Source organism: Trachemys scripta, chromosome 25, assembly GCF_013100865.1.
Source record: "Trachemys scripta elegans isolate TJP31775 chromosome 25, CAS_Tse_1.0, whole genome shotgun sequence".
Classification (NCBI taxonomy): domain Eukaryota; kingdom Metazoa; phylum Chordata; order Testudines; family Emydidae; genus Trachemys; species Trachemys scripta.
The window spans coordinates 4,267,443-4,292,442 of NC_048322.1; the positions used below are offsets into that span (position 1 = coordinate 4,267,443).

The window sequence follows — 25,000 nt, forward strand, 5'->3', positions numbered from 1 at the left end:
GGGGGGGAAGGAGTTATGGGCGGTTGCAGGAATCAGGGAGGGCAGGGAACTGGGGTGTGTTTGAAAAGAGTGAAGGAGTAAGGGCAGGGGTGTGTGAGGGAGTCAGGAGCAGGAGTCAGAGGGAGCTGGGGGTGTGAGAGGATGCAGGAGTCAGGGCTGGGGGTTTGTGAGGGGTGCACGAGTCAGAGGGGGCTGAGGGTGTGTGGGGACAGGAGATATGGGGGTTGCAGGAATCAGGGAAGGCAGGGGACTGGGGTGTGTGTGTGTGTGAGAGAGGGGTTAAGGAGTCATGGCTGGGGATGTGTGAGGGAGTGCAGGAGTCAGGGCTGGGGGTGCAGAGTCTGGGAGGGAGTTAGGGTGCAGGAGCAGGCTGGAGATTGGGGTGCAGGGTCTGGCCAGGTTTTAGGATGCAGGAGGGGGCTCAGGGTTGGGGCCGGAGGTTGGGGTGTGGAGTACTTACCTGGGGCAGCTCCCATTTGGTGCGAGGGGTGCAGCTGGCAATGTGGGAGGGGGTGCAGGAGCTCCCATTTGGTGTTCAGTGTGGGGGTGAGGATGTGGGCAGGGTGCAGGAGTGGGGGCTGGGGGTGTGGGCTGGGGTCGTGGGGGTGCTCCCAGCCCCCTACCCTGAGAGGCTCACAGCAGGGGCTGGGGGTGCGGGGGGTATGTGATAGGGGAGTGCTTTATAAAGCAGTGAGCAAGCGACCAGGGCTGCTAACAGGGAGTTTCGTGAGGGAGTTTGGAAGGGGAGTGGGAAGGGGGCGAGGTACTCTTGCCATTCTTTAAAACATTTAAGCTATAATACAAACTTCTTGATTTAAATAAAACCCCTATTGTTAACCTAGGTAGCTGTAAGAGAGAATGCAGACAGAAGCCCAGCAGCAGAGTGGGGGCTGTCCTGTTTATTGCACACAATGTAGCATGTATGATTACCTGCCCTGTGGGCGGGTGGCGTATGTGTGCATTCGGTGCAAGGAGCTCCTGGCTCTCAGAGACAGCGTGGAGGCTTTGGAGGCCAGGGTGGCGGAACTGGAGGAGCTAAGGGAGGCAGAGAAGTACGCTGATGAGGCTTTCCGGGACACTGTAGATTTCTCCCACCTCCGGTCAGACAGCCCCTGCGCTGTTGAGGAGGATGAAAGGCCCAGGGAAGCAGAGCAGTCAATGGGAGCAGAGGGAAACCTTCCCATAGTTGGGACCCTCCTTCCAGATAGTGTTGGGGTAACCGCTTGCACTGAGTTTACCTCGCCGGGGGAGGGAACTCCAGTCATTAAGAAAAGGCAGCTGTTAGTAATGGGAGATTCGATCATTAGAAACAAGGATAGCTGGGTTTGTGATGACCAGGAGAACCGTATGTTGACTTGCCTGCCTGGTACAAAGGTTGCTGATTTCTTGAGGCATCTAGATAGATTTGTGTAGTGCTGGGGAGGAGCCGGTGGTCATGGTACATGTAGGCACCGATGACATAAGGAAGGGTGGGTGAGATGCGTTTGGCGCGGCAAGCCTGGGAGGGAGGGAGGAGAAGCGGAGCTGCGGCACGCTCGTGGGAGGAGGCGTAGCAGAGGTGAGCTGGGGCGGGGGGCCGGGGAGCACAGAGAAACCGCTTGTGGTAACACGAATTCCGATATAACAAGGTAAAGCAGCCCTGTCCCCCAGAGCGCTGCTTTACCGCTTTATAGCTGAATTCATGTTCTATAGGACCGCGTTATATCGGGGTAGTGGTGTATCATACTGTCAAATCTCACAACTTTACATACAATGTTGCTACACATTATAACAGGATATTCAGTAGATTGTCTTTTCAAATGATACCTCACAAGCCATACAGTCATAAATGAAGGGGAGTGGAGGGATCTCCCTTTTGTAAACACCCAGCCAGCCAGTTTGCTGTAAAATCCCTGTTGGTGTGAGTTCTCTGCTTGCTTTACCTGTAAAGGGTTAACAAGCCCACAGGTAAAGGGAAAGGAAGTGGGCACCTGACCAAAAGAGCCAATGGAAAGGCTAGAACTTTTTAAAACGGGAAAGTAACTTTCCCTTGTCTGTTGTTCTCCGGAGAAGGCGACACGGAGTAGCAATGCTGTGTATGGCTTGAAGCAGGTATGAAAATTCATCTTCCATATGTAGAAGAAATTATTTGGATAGGGAACGTTTAGACAGACACAATCAGGTTTATTTTTTTATTTTGGCTTTTAGATCTCCCCTGTGCTATCCCAGATGCTTTTGTTTGCTTGTAAGCTTTAAGCTGAACCCCCAAGAAAGCTATTTTGGGTGTTTACAAAAATTGTTTCTTTTAAGAGCTAGCAAAAGCCTAAGTTCCAGATGTATTCCTTTCCTTTTCAATTTTAATAAAATTTACCTCTTTTAAGAACAGGATTGGATTTTTGGTGTCCGAAGAGGTTTGTGCATGTTGTTTGATTATCTGGTAGCCACAGCTAATTTCCTTTGTTTTCTTTCTCAGCTCTTTTCTGGAGGGGAGGTGAAAGGGCTTGAGGGTGCCCCAGAGGGAGGAATTCTCAAGTGCTCCTGCCTGGGTCCAAGGGTTTGGGGTGTTTTTGCATTTGGGTGGTGGCAGCATTTACCAAACCAAGGTCAGAGAAAAGTTGTAACCTTGGAGGTTTAATACAAGCCTAGAGTGGCACGAATTAATTTTTAGAATCCTTGCTGGCCCCCACTTTCTGCACTCAGAGTGACAGAGTGGGGATTCAGCCCTGACACATACTATGTACAAAATTGATCATAATTTTATAGAAGAGTGAACATAGAGGTACAGATTTGTACAGTGTCTGTCTGTGTCTTCCCAACATATATGTTGGGATTTCAGTCCCTCACAAGCAAGTTGTTCGGTATCTTCAAGGACCTGGGGAGGCAGTCCTGGGAATTCACTGGTTTATTAAGTGTGACACTGTATGAAATTGAGAGACACTTTATATTATTATTATTTTATTATGAATACCAATATGATAAAATTGCAATGAATTGTGCTAGATGTGCCATGTAAGGTGTCAATGAAAATGTTATGATTTTCCAAGTATGATGATTTTGTTTCTATCTTTGTATCACCTTTGTATTGTGAGTTATAGATATGTAGGGTATATCTGTATTTCCAGACTTGTGCAGTGTTTCTGGGTGACACCCCAGACATATTGGCATCAGCGCTGCCTAGCCTGTTCGACGGCTCATCCAGGGTCATCAGCCATACAATGAGCCCATGGAAAGAACTAAGGGGATACACCTATTGAGTCAGCAAGACATGCAGGGATATACCTATGTACTGAGAACTCCAAGGCTTTTCCGTGCCATGTGCTGTGAAGCTTGTGTTTGGGACACAGGAAGTAGAAGCTACATGGCAAAAGGAATATACAGGGCAGCTGCATCATCTCCATTTTGTCTTCAATCCCTCTTCCTACCTCTGGTTTAACTTCTCTACAAACTGAAGCCTTGAACAAAGAACTGAATAATGTGGATGTGTACCAGACAGGCTTTCAAGCCAGGAACTCACCAATACTGCTAGGAACCAGATATATAGATTTCTGAATGTATCTGACTGCTTTCCCATTGAACAACTCCCTTTTTCTTTCTTTTATAATAAACCTTTAGTTTAGATGCTTTCTTGCTTTCTGTCTTATAAACCTTTAGTTTAGATTCTAAAGGATTGGCTGGCATCATAGTATTTTGGGTAAGAGCCAAACCTATAGTGGCCTGGTAATGTGGCTGACTCTGAGGTCAGAAGAACAGTTTGTTTATATGAGCAGAGTTTTTAAATAACCTCTCACTGTACTGGACCTAGGTGCTGATTGGGAGTCAGAGAAGTGCAATGCAATAAAGGGGGCTGTGATTTTTTTTTTTTTCAGTTTCTCGATAACCAGCATGGGGGATCAGAAGCACAGTTTGTGAGTGGTTGGTGAATTTAACTTCAGTGTTAACCACCAGTTTTGGGAGCATCTGCTCTGCCTTTTTCAGCCTACCCTGATCTTGGCATTTTCAGTGAGGACTGATCCCGGGCACACCAGCTCACACTAAGCACTGAAGTTAAATTAATAGAATGTTTTTTATGACACAGTCTTATGAAATCAACTGAACTCCTTTGTTTTCTTTCATCTGAGCAGGGTTTCCAGTTTCCCAACCTGATGTGATCTCCCAGCTGGAACAAGGGGAAGAGTCATGGGTCCCAGACCTCCAGCGTTCAGAGGAAAGAGAGATCCTGAGAGCTCCCTGCACAGGTGAGGAAACATTAAACCAACTCAGAATCTATAAGTGCCTGAAGGAAACATCTGGGATGCCCTACAAAGCCCTTGGGAGGTCTCTCAGTTCATTATTGTCCCTAGCAAGGATCGCATCCTCAGGGTAAATATAGCTCATAGCTTCCTGTAGATCCTAGCAGACACCAGGCAGTAGCTTCCTCCTTCCCCCCTGCGAATTTGGATGTGAAGGATAAAATGATCCCCTCCTCTCTCCTAGTTGGGGGGAGAGTTTGGAGGAGTTCAGTTCCTATTTTTATTTGACCTCTCTCAAGCACTTGTTTTCGTTTGGTCTTCCCCTTTCCATCCCTGTTTGAGGTTTCTGTCTTTATCACAGCAGGTGACCCAATGGTATGTGAGAAAGAGGAGCAGAATTCTCAGCAGGAAAATGTTGAGCAAGTGGATAAACACAGAGCATTATCACAAAGATCAAAAAGGAATGTGTCCAGGAGTTATGAGAAGGAAAAATCCTGTGAGATTCAGCACAGACCAGAAAGAGAGCAGGGAAACCAGCCAGGAGAGAAAATGGGTAAAATTATTTCCTGTCGGGGAACTCAGAAGAGCATCAAGGAAACCACAACACAGCAGGAAATCCTCATGGGAAAGAGGAAAAATACATGCAGTGAGTGTGGAAAATGCTTCACTCAAAGATCAGGCCTTTTTCACCATTGGAGAATCCACACAGGGGAGAGGCCCTTCGAATGCAGTGAGTGTGGGAAAACCTTCACTTACAAATCAAACCTTGTTCATCATGAGAGAATCCACACAGGTGAGAGGCCCTATGAGTGCCATGAGTGTGGGAAAAGCTTCACTCAAAGATCAGGCCTTTTTCACCATCGGAGAATCCACACAGGGGAGAGGCCCTACGAATGCAATGAGTGTGGGAAAAGCTTCCCTCACAGGTCAGTCCTTTCTAAACATCAGAGAATCCACACGGGGAAGAGGCCCTATGAATGTCGTGAGTGTGGGAAAAGCTTCGCTCACAGATCAGTCCTTTCTAAACATCAGAGAATCCACCCAGGGATGAGGCCCTATGAATGCCATGAGTGTGGGAAAAGCTTCACTGAAAGATCAGTCCTTTCTCAACATCAGAGAATCCACACTGGGGAGAGGCCCTATGAATGCCGTGAGTGTGGGAAAAGATTCATTACCAGCTCGGCCCTTTCTGAACATCAGAGAATCCACACAGGGGAGAGGCCCTTTGAATGCAGAGAGTGTGGGAAAGCCTTCACTTACAAATCAAACCTTGTTCATCATGAGAGAATCCACACAGGCGAGAGGCCCTATGAATGCCGTGAGTGTGGGAAAAGTTTCACTAGCAGCTCAGCCCTTTCTAAACATCAGAGAATTCACACAGGGGAGAGGCCTTATGAATGCCGTGAGTGTGGGAAAAGCTTCACTCACAGCTCTCACCTTACTGGGCATCAGAGAATCCACACAGGAGAGAGGCCCTATGTATGCAGTGAGTGTGGGAAAACCTTCAATCACAGCTCACACCTTCTTACCCATCTCAGAATCCACACAGGAGAGAGGCCCTATAAATGCAGTGATTGTGGAAAAAACTTCATTCGCAGCCAGCAGCTTATTAGCCATCAGAGAATGCACACAGGTATGAGACCCTATGGAAGCAGTGATTGTGGGGAAAACCTTGCCTTGCCACTGAGTCCATGTTAGCCATCAGAGAACCTGGAAGAGAGATCAACACCATAAAAACCTCTAGGGCTATCAATACTTTTTCTTTAATACTTTTCCTGATTCCCACATAGTAACTTTTAAAAGCTGTTTGAACTGTTTGCAGCACCAATATCCCTCAGCTTGTCCAGATGAGGGGCCCATTTTTGCCTTTTGCAGTTTGACCTCTTTGAGGTGGGCCCATTTGTCCTTTCTATCAACTCCATTGTCCCATGAGTAATTCGAGTCTGCCCTTCCCATAAGAAACAAGGGAGCATCATATTTATACCATTCCTCCTATTGCAAGGTTATTGTTAGAGCCACCAGTGATACAGTTTGTATCATTGCCAATTGTTCTCACGTTGCTCTGGGTTTTGTGCTGAAGAGCCGTTATAATGGGAACTTTTCAAATTCTGTTTAAATGAAGAGGAGCAGGGGCAAGAAAAAAGTGTCATTTCAGCCTCTGATGCTGGAAGGAGATGTAAAAAGCAACAGAGTCCTGTTGGCAGGCTGATGTAGCGCTGTCTGCACAGGGGATTAGAGCTGTGTAACTACGTTGCTCAGCTGTGTCGATTTTTCACACCCCTGAGCAATATAGTTATACCAATAAATGTCTTTAGTGTACACCAGACAGTTCTCTTTTGTCTTATGCATTTACATCACTTCTCCCCTACCTCCTCCTACTTTGAAAGATTTAAAGTGTGAAAAGAGAGGTATTTTTCCTCATGATGCAAACATTCCCACATAGGAGATGCCTTCCACCAACACACATGGCAGAAGAACCAGAGATATATGAACTCACAAAAGTGTTGGGACAAATCACAATTTGAGCCAAGGTTCAGTTGTTGGCAATGGGGATTAAAAGAAAACTAACATGTATGACAAGAATTTGTGATCTTTGAATATAGTAGTTACTAGTGAAAATGAAATAATAGGTGATCTTTTTGGTTAAAGAGTAAGAGATTAATTGTTTGATCTGAATTATTTTGGAAAATTGAAAGTTGTCTTATTTTTCTTTTGTTATTCATATAGGAAATGATGGCTAATCTTCAAAAGTGAATTTGATTTAATTTACCCCCTGTAGTGTAAGGAGTTTTGGTAGAAAACCTCACTCCAAAGGTTGGGGTGGGAGAATAGGTGTTAGAAAGAGTGTATAAGAGAATATTGGGCCTGTATAGATTTTATTTTTTTGTATTTCAAATAGAGCATATTTTGCTTAGCTTCAAAGTCAATTTCTATTAAAAGGAAAACTACTCGAGGGGACAAGTATAACTTTTTACCCACTTACACTGTAAGGGTCACTGACTTCCCCACTGCTCTAATTTGCGAGGGAAAGGCATGACATCTGTCATAGGATGTGTCCATCAGGTAGGAAAGTTGCAATCGTCAACCATCAATACCAAGGAAAAGGCTGAAGTCCATTGCCTTTCATATCAAAAAGCCTTCTAAAGGCTGGTCTACACTGAAAAGCTATGTTAACATAGCCCCATCTGTCAGGGGTGTGAGAAATCTGCTCCACTGAGAGAAGTAGTTAATGTGACCTAAGCCCCAGTGTAGACAGTGTTAAGTTCTCAGAAGAATACTTCCAGTTTTTGGAGGGTAGACCTAGCCTTAGACAGATTGATCCTCTATGCGAAGCAAGTCATGACATCAATTCCAATTTTGACCCCTCTCCCTGTATGTGAGAAAGCTGCTAGTATGGAGGGCTGAGCAGCTATCCAATTGCCTGAGGGAAAAGCTCTTAGTAACCATCAGTCCAAAGAGTGAGAGAAATGTTGAGTTCCAACTGTTGTCATTTTAGTATTTTATTGTTCCTCTCTCTATTTTTTGTTCTGGCCTTTCTATTACATCAGGGTGTGACTGTATAGCTCAGTGCATCTGTGATAAAAGCTCTTTGATGCCAATTGGCAAAGATGTCAAAGTAATTCACAAGAAACTCCTGTCTCAAACCTGACAAACTCATCACACCTAATGCACTGATTTTTATGATATTTATCCAGGAAGCATATCAGTGAGATCTCTAGGAGTAACAATAATTTACAAGCTTTCAGTAATCACTGCAAGAGGTGTGTATGAGTCATATTGAAGGTGTAATGTAAGTATCTGGAAAATTATGCCCATATGGTATTGTCATGAAAGTGAGTCACCCCAATCATAGGTCTTGTTGGGGATGGCCATTCAAGTGGGAGGGAATTGTCACCCGTCCCTTGCTAGCCAGTTATACGATGTGTTGCTCCATTGTCAACCTTTGCACCAACCCAGAAAAGCCAACGGAAAACTATCAAAGACAAACTATAAACATCAAAACCATGTGGAAGTGAAAAGGATGATATGACAATGAGGAGATCGTCCTTTCTGTGAATAAAGCCAAAAGTCTGATTCAGTTTATAACAGGGTGGAGAGAAACACTCTGGGTCCATTCACCAAGGAGATCCCTACTGACCAGTGGTGCTTCAAGAAAGGCAGGGGCATGGCTCCTAGGGACTAGCAATCACTACAATAGACTGTCACCTCACACTTCAAGCTACTTAGAGAGGAAAGGTAACTATTAAAAAGTGGAGGTTGCATTTTGTGATTTTTGTTTTGTTTGTAACTGTTTGTTTCCATCACTCACATTTGTTTCTGTTTAAATCCATCCTTTGTTAAATAAATTTCCCTTTGTTCGATAACTGTACTCAAGTGCTGTGTGATACAGGAGCAGTGGTCTACAGTAAAACTGGTAACATGGGAAATACCATTGCTTCGGACAGAGAGGATCTGGGATTTTTCTGAGCCCTGTCTACCTTAGGGGAGGGGATAGATCTAAGTTACGCAACTTCAGGTACATGAATAACGTAGCTGAAGTCGATGTACTTAGATCGACTTACCGTGGTGTCTTCAGCGCGGTGAGTCGTCGGCTGCAGCTCCCCCGTAGACTCTGCCTGCGCCTCTCGCCGAGCTGGAGTACAGCAGTCAACGGGAGAGTGCTCGGGGATCGATTTATTGCATCTACACTAGACGCGATAGATCGACCCCCCCACTGGATCGATCGCTGCCTGCTGATTCGGCAGGTAGTATAGACGTACCCCGAGTATCTGGTGATCGGAGCTGGACCCCGGAGGGGGACACATTGAAGGAACTCAGGGGTTAGGGTGCCTCTATTGTCAACTGTCAGGGTTGCTGTAGCTCAGAGGCGGGTGCTTGAGTGCCTGACAGGCTGGTGAGTTTGGTCGCTAACATCCAGCTGCCAAATGCAAAAGTCCCTTTTACTAGTGACAGGTGGCAACAAGGAGACTCACAGCCCTCAGCTCCCTGAGACGGGGCACAATGTGCATCTATGTTGATCCACCTGTCAGATCCACACAGGGAAAGCACCCGATAGCATAGCTCCCTGAATCACAATAGCCCTAAAACTCTGCCCTATGAAATCATGGAACATGTGTTCTTCCTTCTGTGAAAGCATGTAAAGAATCCAAGCACTGGAGGGTAGGGATTGGGTCCAAAGTGACCTAGACAAATTGGAGGATTGGGCCAAAAGAAGGTTCAACAAGGACAAGTGCAGAGTTCTGCACTTAGGATGGAAGAATCCCATGCATGGCTACAGGCTGGGGACCAACTGGCTAAGCGGCAGTTCTGCAGAAAAAGACCTGGGGGATTACAGTGGATGCAAAGCTGGATGAGTCAATAATGTGCCATTGTTGCCAGGAAGGTTAACAGCATATTGGGCAGCGTTAGTAGGAGCATTGCCAGCAGATCGAGGGAAGTGATTATTCCCCTCTATTTGGCACTGGTGTGGCCACGTCTGGAGTACTGCATCCAGTTTTGGGCCCCCCGCTACAGAAAGGATGTGGACAGATTGGAGAGAGTTCAGCGGAGGGCAATGAAAATTATTAGGGGGCCTGGGCATATGATTTATGAAGAGCGGGTAAGGGAACTGGAGTTATTTAGTCTGCAGAAGAGAAGACTGAGTTGGGATTTGATAGCTGCTTTCAACTACCTGAAGGGGGGTGTAACGATACGGTTCTGGCGGGACCCAACTGAGAGTGCCAATTCAGGACACATTGCTCAGAGCAGGGCAATTACAGCCTAAGGCTGGGGTTTTTCCACCTCTAAGGCAAACCAAACCAGCAAGACTAAGAGGACTTTGGTCTCACCCCACTGGCTAACCGCAAGTGTAGTGAGTCGGTGTGGCTCCCCTCCTGCCCGGAAGAGGGAGCCCACGTGCAGGCACCAGAGTGGGTGGGACCATCACCTCCTGTCCCCGCCCCCCGGAAGTCAAGGGGCGGGACAGGAAGTATAAAGGCCGGCCGCCAGAGCTCAGTCGGCGGCCAGCCACCGCAGGGAGCAGACGTGTGGCCGGGAGCTCCCGGCCAGGAGACCGTCGAAGACCGAGGCCTGGACCCTAGCTGGCCTGAGCTACCCCTGGCCCGCTACGTGGAGGAGCCGCCGGAGCCCGTTCACGCCCGCCACTGGGAGAATCCCTGGGAACCACACCCCACTAACCCTGAGGGTGAGACTGGACCCGAACCCCTTCGCCCCTGCTGCTATCCAGAGGAGCCACCTGAGGACCATTGGCCGGACTTCCCGGCAGAGCTACTGGACTTGCCGCCGAGCCCGGGCAGAGAGGAGCCCATGCAGGTGGACTGGCCCGATCCCGGCGTGACGAACGAGGTAGGCTTTGAGGGGGATCATGGAAGCAGCCCGGGGGTAGCCGACCCCGGTCCGGCTGTGACCGAGTGTGAGCCTATGTCAGTGTGTTGCGGTCTGGATACCCCACTGACCAGCAGCGGCAGCAACCGCTGTTAGGGCCCCGGGCTGGAACGCAGTGGAGTGGGTGGGCCTGCGTTCCCCCCTGCCACCCCCGCTCACGGGTGGCAGGCATCCCCCTCACCCAACAGTCGGCTACAGAAAGCCTAGGCGTGCCTGGCCTGGGCTCTGAACTATTTGCTCGCTCAGCCCCTGCGAACAAGGGCCTGAGCCTAACTGTGTTTGCCCTGCCCTGATCCAGGGCCTGGGCTTTGAACTATTTGCTTGCTCAGCCCCTGCAACAAGGGCCTGAGCCTAACTGTGTTTGCCCCGCCCTGATCCAGGGCCTGGGCTCTGAACTATTTGCTTGCTCAGCCCCTGCAACAAGGGCCTGAGCCTAACTGTGTTTGCCCCGCCCTGATCCAGGGCCCGGGCTTTGAACTGTTTGCTCGCTCAGCCCCTGCAAACAAGGGTCTGAGCTAACTGTGATTGCCCCGCCCTGATCCAGGGCCTGGGCTCCCGAACTGCTTGCTCGCTCAGCCCCCCTGCAGTCAAGGGCCTGAGCTTTACTGTGGTTGCTCCGACTCTGCACCAAAGAGCCGGAGTTTCGAGACTAATTGACTGCTTGTTCCCCAGTAGTGAGTCGGTGTGGCTCCCCTCCTGCCCGGAAGGGTCGAGCCCCGGCTAGGACCTACTACAGCAAGTCTCACAAGCAATTCCCTTAGACACTCCAGTTTCCCAGTATCACCACCAGTGCCATCATTATGGGGAAAAATGGTTATGAAAACCAATACCCCAATAAAAGAAAAAAGGTTCTCCTGATCCTATAGGACCAAGCCCCAGACCCAGGTCAATATACAAATCAGATCTTACTCACACATCACACTGTTGCCAATCCTTTAGAATCTAAAGGTTTATCATAAAAGGAAAAAGATAGAGATGAGAGCTAGAATTGGTTAAATGGAATCAATTGCATGCAGTACTGGCAAAGTTCTTGGTTCAGGCTTGTAGCAGTGATAGAAACTGCAGAATCAAATCAAGTCTCTGGAATACATCCCCCGCTGGGATGGGTCCTCAGTCCTTTGTTCAGAGCTTCAGTTTGTAGCAAAGTCCCTCCAGAGGTAAGAAGCAGGACTGAAGACAAAATGGAGATGAGGCATCAGCCTTTTATAGTCTTTTCCAAATGTAAGAACACCTCTTTGTTCTTACTGTGGAAAATTACAGCAAAATGGAGTCTGGAGTCACATGGGCAAGTTCCTGCATACTTTGCTGAGTTGCAAGGCGTATTTGCCTTCTCTCTATGGGGCAATTGTATAGCTGATGGTCCTTAATGGGCCATCAAGCAGGCCAGGCAGAGCTAACACCAACTTGTCTGGGATGTTTCCCAGAAGCATAGCCTAAGTTTGAAATACAGACAGTACAGAGCCAATATTCACAACTTCAACTACAAAACTAATACACACATATAGACAGCATAATCATAACCAGTAAACCATAATCTTGTCTTAGACGCCTCATTTGACCCCCTTTATACAAGATTTGGTGCCACTACAGGACTTTGGTTGCAACCCTGTTCTATATGGTCCCAGATTATGTCAATAACGTCATAGGGGGTTCCAAAGAGGATGGAGCTTGGCTGTTCTCAGTGGTGGCAGATGACAGAACAAGGAGCAATGGTCTCAAGTTGCAGTCGGGGAGGTTTACGTTGGATATTAGGAAAAACTGTTTCCCTAGGAGGGTAGTGAAGCACTGGAATGGGTTTCCTAGGGAGGTGGTGGAATCTCCATCCTTAGAGGTTTGTAAGGCCCAGCTTGACAGAGCCCTGGCTGGGATGATTTAGTTGAGGATTGGTCCTGCTTTGAGCAGGGGTTGGACTAGATGATCTCCTGAGGTCTCTTCCAACCCTAATCTTCTATGCGTCTAAGTAGCTGCAAGTGGTCCCCAAATGTTTTTGTGTTCACATCTCTATAGATGCTGGGAATGGGCAACGGGATAGATCACTTCATGATTACCTGTTCTCTGCCCTGAGGGGAGCGGTATAAGCTATCTGCCTGTGGATGCAGTCCACCAGCTGGTTCTCCTGGGGCAGATGGTGAGTTGCTGGGCAGGAATGGTGCATTAGCTGGGGTCTGAAATATGAACAGGGAGCTAAAGACTCTACACCGGCCTCCTGTGGGGGTCGAGGATGCTGAGGCAGTGGAAAAACAGCTTCAGAGTCAGCAAGATTCAAAGCTGCTTGGGGGTGGAGCGGAGGCGGATGACTCCACTGGATTTTTAGTGCATCCCCTTAACTATTTGCCCCTTAATAACCTGGCAGCCTCCAACTTTGTCATTGCTCTGTGGTTCTGTTCTCTGTGGGAAGGGGCTTCAAGGAACTGGTATGTCAAGCTGCATTAAAGAGTCATAAAAGAGAAGGAAGAGTTAATGTCTTGGAAAAGTCTCTATGTGTGTGGGGCCGGGGTGATGTCCAGAAACACTGGTCTACAATTTTTGAGAAGTCGTCTGCTTCAGAGATAAAATGTGCTATTTATTATGTATTTTGATGTGCTGAATTCAAATATGACAATTAAAACAACTGGCTACTGTTTCTAAGATATTTAAGTTTTTACATTTTATGTCTATGTATATTGTGTAGATAGTAGAGTTTTAATCATAAATTGTAAACCTAGGTCTTTTCATGTGTTTATGGTTGCTTTACATGATAATATTTCACCTGTCCTGTTTATGTAACACTTTAAAAATCAGCAAAAGGGTTATATAAATAAAATTTATTATGAAACAAAAGGCAAAAAGCTATTATGTACCTAGTTTAGTCCTATTCAGTGTCTACTCGGCGCTTCTTGGCTTGTCTCTTGTATTCATTAAATGGAGCATCTCTTGTCACTGTCCAGCAATAGTCTGCAAGCATTGATGGGCTCCATTTGCCCTGATAGTGTTTCTTCGTTGTTGCAATGTCCTGGTGAAATCGCTCGCCATGCTCGTCGCTCACTGCTCCGCAGTTCGGTGGAAAAAAATCTAGATGAGAGTGCAAACAATGTATCTTTAGTGACATGTTGCAGCCAAGGCTTTTGTATGCCTCGAGGAGGTTTTCCACCAACAACCTGTAGTTGTCTGCCTTGTTGTTTCCGAGAAAATGTATTGCCACTAACTGGAAGGCTTTCCATGCCGTCTTTTCCTTGCCACGCAGTGCATGGTCAAATGCATCATCTCGAAGAAGTTCACGAATCTGAGAACCAACAAAGACACCTTCCTTTATCTTAGCTTCACTTAACCTTGGAAATTTTCCATGGAGGTACTTGAAAGCTGCTTGTGTTTTGTCAATGGCCTTGACAAAGTTCTTCATCAGACCCAGCTTGATGTGTAAGGGTGGTGGTAAAATCTTCCTTGATTCAACAAGTGGTGAATGCTGAACACTTTTCCTCCCAGGCTCCAATGACTGTCGGAGTGGCCAATCTTTCTTGATGTAGTGGGAATCTCTTGCACGACTATCCCATTCGCAGAGAAAACAGCAGTACTTTGTGTATCCAGTCTGCAGACCAAGCAAGAGAGCAACAACTTTTAAATCGCCACAAAGCTGCCACTGATGTTGGTCATAGTTTATGCACCTCAAAAGTTGTTTCATGTTGTCATAGGTTTCCTTCATATGGACTGCATGACCAACTGGAATTGATGGCAAAACATTGCCATTATTCGGTAAAACAGCTTTAAGACTCGTCTTTGATGAATCAATGAACAGTCTCCATTCTGTTCAGTCTTGCATCTGAAGAAGTGAGGTTCTTACCCACGAAAGCTTATGCTCCCAATACTTCTGTTAGTCTTAAAGGTGCCACAGGACCCTCTGTTGCTTTTTACAGTCTCCACTCATCTGGATCGTGAACGATGTTGAGGGCTGCCATCACACCTTCAAAGTTGTTGCAGGCTACAAGATCACCTTCCATGAAGAAGAATGGGACAAGATCCTTTGACGGTCACGGAACATGGAAACCCTAACATCACCTGCCAGGAGATTCCACTGTTGTAGTCTGGAGCCCAACAGCTCTGCCTTACTCTTGGGTAGTTCCAAATCCCTGACAAGGTCATTCAGTTCACCTTGTGTTATGAGGTTTGGTTCAGAGGAGGAGGATGGGAGAAAATGTGGGTCCTGTGACATTGATGGTTCAGGACCAGAAGTTTCATCCTCTTCCTCTTCTGACTCAAGTGAGAATGATTCTGGTGCATCAGGAACCGGCAGTCCTTCTCCGTGGGGTACTGGGCGTATAGCTGATGGAATGTTTGGATAATGCACAGTCCACTTTTTCTTCTTTGACACACCTTTCCCAACTGGAGGCACCATGCAGAAGTAACAATTGCTGGTATGTTCTGTTGGCTCTCTCCAAATCATTGGCGCTGCAAAAGGCATAGATTTCCTTTTCCTGTTCAACCACTGGCCAAGATTTGTTGCACAAGTGTTGCAGCATATGTGTGGGGCCCACCTCTTGTCCTGATCTCCAATTTTGCAGCCAAAATAAAGGTGATAGGCTTTCTTAACCATAGTGGTTATACTGCGCTTTTGTCATGCAAAAGTCACTTCACCACAAACATAGCAGAAGTTATCTGCACTGTTCACACAAGTACGAGGCATCTCTGCTCATTTTGGCTAAACAGAAATGTGTCCCTTTGCAAAATCAAACACTGAAAAATAAGAGAGCACGACACTGTATGATTTCTAGAGCTGATAGAGCACACTTTGTTCAGCAGAGTGATGTAAGCTTCGTTATGATTGCATCATCCATGACTTCTAGGAATAACATGATGCAATTCATATCATGTATGACGAAATACCAGCTTCAGATTGCATCATTCATTGTTTTGCCTAAAAAGCAAGTACTGTCCAAACCCAGTCATAGATTTATTCATAGATCCAGTCAAAGATGTATTTTAGTCATTTCTGGTTTAAATTGAGATCCCTTCCCTTTATAACTCACTTATCCTCCGCCATTCCCAAGTCAAGGGTTGTATATACTGACCCAACAGCATATCTTGAAAACTAGAGCCAATCAACAATTTTAAGCATCATTTTTGTTCTCAGTGACCCAGAATTAGTAAAGTTTGACGACATTTATTTCAGAAGCATTTTGGCTGTAGAGCAGTGAAATCAGTTTGCTCCAGTCTCCTTTCTCTGGAATTTCCTTGAGAAGAAGCAGGGAGCAAACTATCTGCCCTCGGTGCTGTGTGTTGTGTGAAGAAATATTTCGTTTCAAACCTGCAGCCTATTCATTTCATTTTATGACACCTCCTAGTTCTTGCATTATGAGAAGGAGTAAATAACACTCCCTTTCTTGATCCTTTGAAAGATATGTGAGCCCCCACCTCCCTGCCCCGTCTCTCATGTCCAGGGACCAACAGGGATACAGCAACACCGCAAACAACAAGGTTCAAAGTCAATGCAGGTGGGAGAAACATCTTGTGTTTCATTCCTTACATTCCTGTCCCATTGCGTGGCCATTTCCTTTCCCTCCTTTGTGTTAAAAGCTTTTGTGTTTTGCACAGAAACATTATTTCCGCAGGAGACACCCAGGAGTGGGGGCTGCCTTCCTGTACCAAACAGTCACTAGAAGGGGGCAGACAAAGGCCTTTAAGATGAGGTGTCCATCACTGTCAAAATATCTCCCTCCTTCAGGTCACTGGCAGCCTGAATTTGTTCCTTATCCTCCCGGAGTCTTGTCTGGAATCAGCACTATGCAGCCCCTCTGTATGTAGTGCGAAAAACCCACAAACCTTGTCTTTAAAACATGCTGTCCCCTTCCTTCTCAGGGAAGATTTTTCTATGATTGAAGTTGAGCTTCAGTTCCCCTCTCGTAGGGGCTGGTTGGGGGTGGGGCCAGCTCCCAATGAGATCTGTTTTCACCTTTGCCCCCTAACTCTGCTCCCAGCTGTCAGGCGGCTTCCAACCCATCCACCCTGCTTACTAGCTCCATGGTCATGTGTCACCCCCTTTGCCAGCACACATAGCCTGCAGGAAAGCTACTCCTGCCAGATGTGTTGGTGGTATAGTGGTGAGCATAGCTGCCTTCCAAGCAGTTGGCGTGGCTTCAATTCCCAGCCAATGCACTAAAGGCTTTTCTCTTTTATTGGTTCCTTGTCTGGAAGGGGTTTAATTTCAGTCGCATTGTGTTATAATCGCATTATCAATAGAATGAGACAATAAACGTCTCGAAGCCCAGCAGGTCATACAGGAGGGAGGAATACAAGGGGCTGGAATGTGTCGTCTGAGAAGATAGAACACTTGGAAACTTCCGTTCCCCCTCCCCTTGCCTTCCGTGTTATGATTCCAACTGTGTGCGATGTTTGTATGATGTTCCTGCATGATGGGGAGAGAGTCAGTTTTTGCTCCTGCAGATTTCTTTGCTGTTACAATTATAATGATATGAACAAAAGGGAAGCAAAAAAAAAAAAAAAAAAAAAACCACCCAAATTGCAATACAGTTGGGGAAAGAGAAGATCATGGGTAAGTCAAACATTTCAAAATAAAAATTCATACTAAAATGGGAGCCAGGGGAGAGAGAGCAGGGATGTGGAGATCCCCTGGATATTTGAACTCACATTGCTAGAATCAAAGTTCAGACTTGACACTGTGGAAAATCTACAACTACCCAGCTTGCTGAACACCTGTGATGAGCAAGATTGAGTTAGGACACCTGTTCTGCTTCAAATATTTATTGTCGCTCTGTGGTCTCTGTCTCTTTCTTCTCTCCCCATTTCTCTTCTCCAATGTCTCTGCCTTTCTCCTCTTCCTCCCTCTCCCCCTGCCCTTTCCAAGAACTCTCACTCTACAGCATTTAGGAAAAGCCAGAGCTTCCATGTTCTGCACATGATCCTGTGTCAGAGGACATGTGACCCCAGCCAAAATGAGTCACCAGAACAACATGACCCTTTATGGGATACTTCTCTGCCTATTCCACAATTTATACCTCCCTTCACCCCCCTCAGTGGGAAGTACACCTCTGACTGCGAGGCCCCCACAGGAGAAATTTCAGCCCAAAGACAAATTTCTGTGAAATGCTGAGATGTGAAGAGCCCCCTTCTCCCCCCCCCAAATCCCCAGAACTCTAGTGTCCGCCCCCCCCCCCATGGCACCAGCACAGGGAACCCAGTGCAATGGGGTTACAGAATACAAGGGGGGAGGCAGCAGGGGAGAGAGGTGACAGGAGTCTCTCTTTTTCCTTCTCTCTTCACTTTCTGTTCTTCTCTTCTCTTCCAGGAACTGCAGTCACAGCAGGGACTTTGTCTCTTTATTAGGGATCCATGTCTGTCATGGAGGTCGCAAAAGTCATGGATTCTGTGACTTCCTGTGACCTCTGTGACTTCTGCAGTGGCCATTGTGGCTGACTCCATGGCCACCCAAGCAGCTGGCCCTGGGGACTGCCTGAGCAGCGGTTCCAAGGGTGGAGGGAGCAGCCGCAGCTCAGTGGCTCCCGGCAGCGCTCCTGGGGTGGCCGGAGCAGCGGTTGGCCGCTGGGGCTCCCCCCCCCCCGGCAGCATCTGGAGTGGCAGCAGGCCCCCGGGGCTTCTCCCCCAATAGGTGGTGCCACGGGCCCCCTGGGCTCCACTCCCCAAGATTCGACGAGGGGTATTTATGGTATGTCACGGGCAATGATTTTTTTGGTTTTTGCCCATGATCTGTCCATGACATTTACTAAAAATACCCGTCATTAAATCATCACCTTACTAATTATCGATCGAATAAATCGAAACTCTTCCACCTGCCAGTGGATTTAGCCCAGGCCCCTCAGAGTCAGCAGCTGTTGCACCCCCCACTGAGCTCTCTGGTCAGGTGTCCTAGCGCCGGAAGCCTCCTGCTTACATCCTAAAATAGCATTTTTGCTACGGGAGGCTCAAATTTTGGACCGGACATTGTAGCTCCACCGTTATTTTATTGAATTGCTTCGAAACGCCAACTCAAGAAAGTCTCCTAAGTTCCAGGCTCTCTGCATGGAAACAGCTGCCACTGCTCTCCAGGAGTCCGTGCATTCCACACAGCAAAGTACAAACCTCCTCCGAACTCAATTGGGGTCAGACAGTGACAGGGTTGGTGACACAAATACTTCAGGCTATTAACCCAGGTCCCTTTCTTTCTTTAACCCAAGACGTGCCAGTCAACTGGTAACCATGGCATTATCGTCATCTTAAAATACCTCTCAGGACATTTGACAGAGGAAGTGAAACCCCCTCCCCCAAATGGCTGCCTGTTGAGGAGTTGTACCGTACCTGTCCCTGGAGACTGTCTGGTTTTATACCCTTAGAGCTTTCGCTCTTCAAACCCCTCCTTATCGCAATCTATGGGCCAACCTCCACATTTCAGAGTTTAGAATTTACTCTCATCACCGTAGTATGGCACTTTCCATGTGTATTGGGCAAAGCAAGTGGGGGAAAGCTACATGGCTTATGAAAAGCAATGCTCTGGGTGAGGCCTGAACTCAAAACATCAACAGTGTTCCCCCCTCCATTAAAACCAGTTGCACCACCACAGGTGTGTCTTAGGCAAAGTTGGGAAGTAGGCAGTTACCTGTGCCTTTGGTTAACACCTTTGGGTAGTAACTAAAAGGCTGATGGTTGAAATCCAACTGACAATGGAGCTTTTTAGCGATGAGAATCCAGAACATTTTAACAGGAAGAAAATCTCCTCTATTCTCATCTAGCCCCATTTGACTCCTTCTGCCCATCTTCTTCCTCCCCTCTCAGTGTCTTTCCTTCCCCATTGGGGACATGCAGAGATGAGCTCTGGTCAATGTGCCTCCCATACAGAGGGAGGGGTCGCACTAAAACAGTCAACCTGGGGAACTCTTTGCAGGAGGATGTTCTGAAGGCCAAGACTGTAACAGAGTTCAAAAAAGAACAAGATAAGTGCATGAAACTTTGAAAAGTCAGCTTGGCCTAGAGATAAAGAGAAGGCTGCTCAGCGTTCAAGGGTAAGAATCCACACAGACAATGAACTGCTTTCAGCCCCAGCTGGCTGTGAAAAGTTGCAGGACTGAGATTACATTTGCAAAGGTTGGCCGCCCAGTGAGACCCAACAGTCTGCCTTTGCGACCCTGGAGCCGGTGTGGTTTGGGGATGCTGAAAAAGCCACAGGCAGCCGGCCTGGACTGGAATACTGAGCAAAGGTCTCTGAAAGGGATGCCCCAAGAGACCCCAGGGCGGAAAAACAAACAAACAAACAAAAACAAAAAAACCCAAGAGCAGAAGCAAGTTGGAGATTCTTTTTTGCAGCGTATCTCTGGACAACCTGTGCACAGGATAACCTCCTCTCTCTCTCTCTGTCTGTCTCTCCTACCCCGCGCATGGCTAGCCCGGGCAGCGTGTTTGTGAGTATGAAAAGAAAAAGAAAAATAGGGTGCAGATGGGTCTACCCCCGGTCGTAGCAGGACTGGGCAATAAGAAGAGTTGGGGAAAAGGGAAGAGATGTGTACCTGACAGCTCCGGTAGCCCTTGTGAGTGCGAATGTTTAAGGAAAGAGACCAGAAAGGGTGGGGGCTGGCTGAGGAACCCATCCACCTTGCTAAATGGGTAGTGGAACAAAGTCTGTACCCATGCAAAAGGCGTGTTCAAAGGCAAAAAGGATCAAGCCCAGACAAGCAAGCAGACAGTATATAAAGTTGCTCCATAGCTCAGGGGTTAGAGCACTGGTCTTGTAAACTGGGGGTTGTGAGTTCAAATCTCACTGGAGCCTGCTCTGTTAATTTGTATGGTCGGAGTGTGTTTTGTGGGGGAAGGGATCGCTCAGTGCTTTGAGCATTGGCCTGCTAAACCCAGAGTTGTGAGTTCAATCCTTGAGGAAGGGGGAACTGGGGTAAAAATCTGTCTGGGCATTGGTCCTGCTTTGAGCAGGGTTTGTTCTAGATGACCTCCTGAGGTCCCTTCCAACCCTGATATTTTATGAAATTGAAAAATGGGTTGGAAACCTTGAGGTGGATAAGCAAGTGATTTAAGGAAAAAATAAGGAGACGTTAACTCTGCAAAAGCTGGAGGGAATTAAGCAGTTCAATGTTGTAACAGTGTTAAAAGGAAAAGAGTTATAGAAAAAGACTTCTTGGTTTCTTTGCAGCCTTTCTGAAGGAAAAATGGGCCCTTTTCCAAAGAAATGTCTGTAAATAAATCCTGTTTGATTGAAATCATTTGGCTATGAACATTTTAGTCTGATTAGAAAAACATATGGGGTGTCTGTGGGATTTAACCACCCAAATTGTATGAAAGGAATGTCAAGGAAAGGAACATGTGTAGTGTATATTGTAAAAGGGGTGAGGAAAATGTAAATATGCAATGCTACTTAATTAAAATCCTATTAGGCTACAATAGGTGGTGTTTTTCCTTTTCGGATTACCATGTGTTTTGAAAACCAGAGTTAAAGGTAACAGGCAATCAGACCTCTGGTAAAAGTTAATTGTGTCCCTTTTAAGTAAAAATTTAATCTGTGAATGGCTCTGGATTTAAAAGCAAAGTCAGAAAGCATTTGTGTGTTAATGCAAATTACCTAACTGATAAAAGTAGAAGCCTCTGAAACCTAGCCTGCCTATGAAACAAACACAGAAAATATAGGGGTAATTCCTCTGTTTTGCCTACAATCAGCAAGGGTATTTGTATAAGAAAGAAATATTTTAAACAATGACTGATCGCCCCAGATGGGGTAGAAATTTGTTTTTGTCTTTTAGAAAATCAGAGAAAGTTAATGCCAGCTAAAGAGCAATCCAACATACCATGCCTTTACTGGCACAATAGAAATTATGTTCTGGGTGCTGTCCTTGCGGTGTTTTGTCTTGTGGCTAGAATTGTTGTGGTGTCAGAGCTGGGAAGAGAGACACAAAGGAAGGAAACTGGAATCATGCTTGCTAAAAGTTCACCCCAATAAACCTCCAATTGTTTGCACCTTCGGACTTAGGGTATTGTGCTCTCCCTTCATGCGAGAAGGACCAGGGAAGTAAGATGCCTTTCATGTTCACTCTAATCATGCATTATCGTTATATGCAGTTAAGACTTATAGGGTTGATTCTGATCTTCCTGAGCTAGAAACAGAAATACAAGACTTGATGCAAGTGGAGGTTTAAGAATGTTAGTTGTGCTAAAGGAAGCACAAAACGGGGGAGTGTGGAAGCAGGGAAAGAAGAGAGGGTTTAAGTGCAGCCATTTAAGGCCTGGTCTACACTAGCAGGTTATGTCGAATTTAGCAGTGCTAAATCGAATTAACTCTGCACCCGTCCACACAACAAAGCTATTTAGTTCGACATAGAGGTCTCCTAAATTCGACTTCTGTACTCCTCCCCAACGAGGGGAGTAGCGCTAAATTCGACATGGCCATGTCGAATTAGGGTAGGTGTGGATGGAAATCGACGCTAATAGCTCCTGGAGCTATCCCACAGTGCACCACTCTGTTGACGCTCTGGACAGCAGTCCAAGCTCGGATGCTCTGATCAGCCACACAGGAAAAGCCCTGGGAAAATTTGAAAATTTGAATTCCTTTTCCTGTCTGGGCAGTTTGAATCTCATTTCCTGTTTGGACATCGTGGCAAGCTCAGCAGCACTGGCAACGAAGCAGAGCTCTCCAGCAGAGGTGACCATGCAATCTCAGAATAGAAAGAGGGCCCCGGCATGGACTGATCGGGAAGTCTTGGATCTGATCACTGTGTGGGGCGATGAGTCCGTGTTTTTGGAGCTGCAATCGAAAAGACGGAATGCTAAGATCTACGAGAAGATCTCCAAAGCCATGACAGAAAGAGGATACAGCCGGGATGCAACGCAGTGCCGCGTGAAAATCAAGGAGCTGAGACAAGGCTACCAGAAGACCAAAGAGGCAAACGGACGCTCCGGATCCCAGCCGCAGACATGCCGTTTCTACGAGGCACTGCATTCCATCCTAGGTGCGGCTGCCACCACTACCCCACCACTGACCGTGGACTCTGAGGATGGGATATTGTCCACGCCCGCTTCCTCTGAGATGGTAGTGGACGGGGAAGATGAGGAAGGAGATGAGGAGGACGAGGCAGTCGACAGCGCTTACAACGCTGATTTCCCAGACAGCCAGGATCTCTTCATCACCCTCACAGAGATCCCGTACCAACCGTCCCCAGGCGTTAACCCGGACCCAGAATCAGGGGAAGGATCAGTCGGTAAGTGGATTAAACATGTAAACATTTATTTAGAAAAGAATATTAATATTAACTGTGGCTTTTTCATGATTAGATTGTCCTAGGCACTTAAAGTTCTAGTCTTTGGTAGTTAGCAACTGCTGCAAAAAAATCTAACAACGTCCAGTATATCTTGATTGGTTTGCCCTAGGCGCTCTACTGTTTAGCACTTGCCAGTGCAGCTATAGTAAAATTTGGTCAATATGTCCGGGGATAGAGCAGAAATCCTCAGGGGACATCTCCATGAAGCTCTCCTGGAGGTAATTGGAAAGCCTTTGAATGAGGTTCCTTGGCAGAGCGGCCATGTTGTGTTCTCCGTAGCGTGAAACGTTTCCGCGCCAGGCTACCATCAAGTACTCCGGTATCATTGCCTTGCACAGCATGGCGGCATATGGCCCTGGTCTTTGCAGGCTTTCCCGAAGCATGCGTTCTTTGTCGCTGTCTGAAATACGCATCAGAGTGATGTCGCTCATGGTGACCTGCTTTGAATTAGAGGAATGTTAGTATTGGGACTGCTTCCCTGTTCCTTTACAGAATTGTAACCGGCGGTTTACAGCCATGCGGTGGAGGCGGGAGAGGGGCAGCATACAGGGATCTTTCCCAGGGACAGCCGCGAGGGGGTGGGACAGGGGCAGAGTTCATGCTTGCCAGATTGCTGGCAGCAGGAACTGGCCAACGCTAGGAGCATTGCTTTGAACGTGAAAAGGAGGGCAGTGCTATTATTACAGTTTTAAGCTGCCACAAGTCTACGGCTTACCATGTCAGCCTGCTACCCAAATTCTGCTGTGCTGTTCTGCTTCTGTGATCTGCACTGCAAGATCCCAGGGACTGAATGCGAAGGCCGAAAATTTGACCTTGTCCTGAGTGCGCATGTGATAGGTGCTGTGAATGGTCTTTTTCACAGAGAAAGACTATTTTCTTTGTTCACCCAAAAATTTATCTTTCTGAGGAATTCACTCCCTTTTTCCCATCCCACAGCTGTGGCTGTCTCCCGACCTACCCTGTCATTTCCCTCCCAGAGGCTGTCGCAGATTAGGCGTAGAAAGAAAAGGACACGGGACGACATGTTCTCAGAACTTATGGGCTGCTCCCGAGCCGAGGCAACCCTGCAGAGTCAGTGGAGGGAGAACATGTCCCAATACTAGAGAGCACACAGCGAACGGGAGGAGAGGTGGTGGCAGGAAGACCAGCAGGCGACTCAAACACTGCTTGGACTAATGAGGGAGCAAACGGACATGCTCCGGCGCCTTGTGGATGTTCTGCAGGACCGGAGGCAGGAGGACAGAGCCCCGCTGCAGTCTATCTGTAACCACCGTCCCCCGCCACAAAGTCCCATACCCCCCTCACCGAAAGTACCAAGAAGGAGGGGCTGCAGAGCCTGTGAAAACTGTCACTCAACCCCTGCAGACTGCTCAAGTGGCAGAAGGCTGTCATTCCCCAAAATATGATAAGTCCTTTCCTTCCCGCCTCACCCAAGCCCCCATCCCAGTTTCATCCCCTAACTGTCCATTTGCTAATAAAAAATACGTTTCTGTTAATTGCTGTTTCCATCATGTTTTTTTAGATGACAGTCTGTTTTAAGGGGGGGAAAGGTGGTTGGTACAGACACAGGGGCAGGTTCAGCAGCAGGTCACACACACAGTGCAGTCACTAGGCACCCTGGTCAGTCTGGGAGGTGGTTTTCATTGTCTGTGGGGGGGGCTTTGTGACTTTGTGGCGGGGGAGGGCGGTTAGAGATCTTATGCAGCGGTCCTTATCCTGGATCACAGAGCCACGCAGCAGGGAATCTGTAACCGTCCTCCCCCTGCCACAAAGTCACATAGTCCCCACACACGGAGTCCCGAACAGGAGGGGTGGCAGGCTCCGTTCAAACAATCAGTCCGCCAGTGCAGACCACTGTAGAAGCAGGAGCCTGGCATTCCTCGAGTTTAGAAGCGTCCTTTGCATCAGTACACTACACCCGCTTCCCACCACAGTCTGCGTCCCAGTTTCAACACTTTCCCGCGAAAACAGTAATAAAGAAAACGTTGTTCATTAACAAATTTTCAGTGATTTTATTTTTAAACGTGGGTTGGAAGGGGGTGAACGGGGTGAACGGGGTATGAAACTGGAGAGGATAGTGAACAGTCACTGGGTAAAGAAACGGGGGCAGGTCAGAGACAGAGACAGAGCAACTGTTCTGTCAAGTCTTAGCCTAATAGCGCGAGACTTGTA

The 25,000-nt window shown here is 47.3% G+C and overlaps 2 protein-coding genes and 1 non-coding gene across 5 annotated transcripts in view; 2 read left to right on the plus strand and 1 right to left on the minus strand.

Annotated features, from left to right (window-relative positions):
- Positions 1-8,269, plus strand: part of LOC117870020 (zinc finger protein 501-like) — a 9,282-nt gene extending 1,013 nt beyond the window's left edge. The window contains exons 2-4 of one of the 3 annotated variants that reach the window (XM_034757193.1): positions 4,101-4,214; positions 4,570-5,841; positions 6,936-8,269. In XM_034757193.1, the coding sequence (XP_034613084.1) occupies positions 4,101-4,214; positions 4,570-5,841; positions 6,936-6,949 (1,400 nt within the window). In that variant the 3' untranslated portion in view covers positions 6,950-8,269. Of the gene's footprint in view, positions 1-4,100; positions 4,215-4,569 lie in introns of all 3 variants that reach the window. The other 2 variants (XM_034757191.1, XM_034757192.1) reach the window with 2 other exon arrangements.
- Positions 1-25,000, minus strand: part of LOC117869997 (zinc finger protein 883-like) — a 929,932-nt gene that overhangs the window by 24,483 nt on the left and 880,449 nt on the right. The gene's annotated exons all lie outside the window — the stretch shown is intronic.
- TRNAT-UGU lies at positions 20,265-20,337 on the plus strand. The gene has a single exon. It is a non-coding gene; the product is annotated as a tRNA-Thr (tRNA).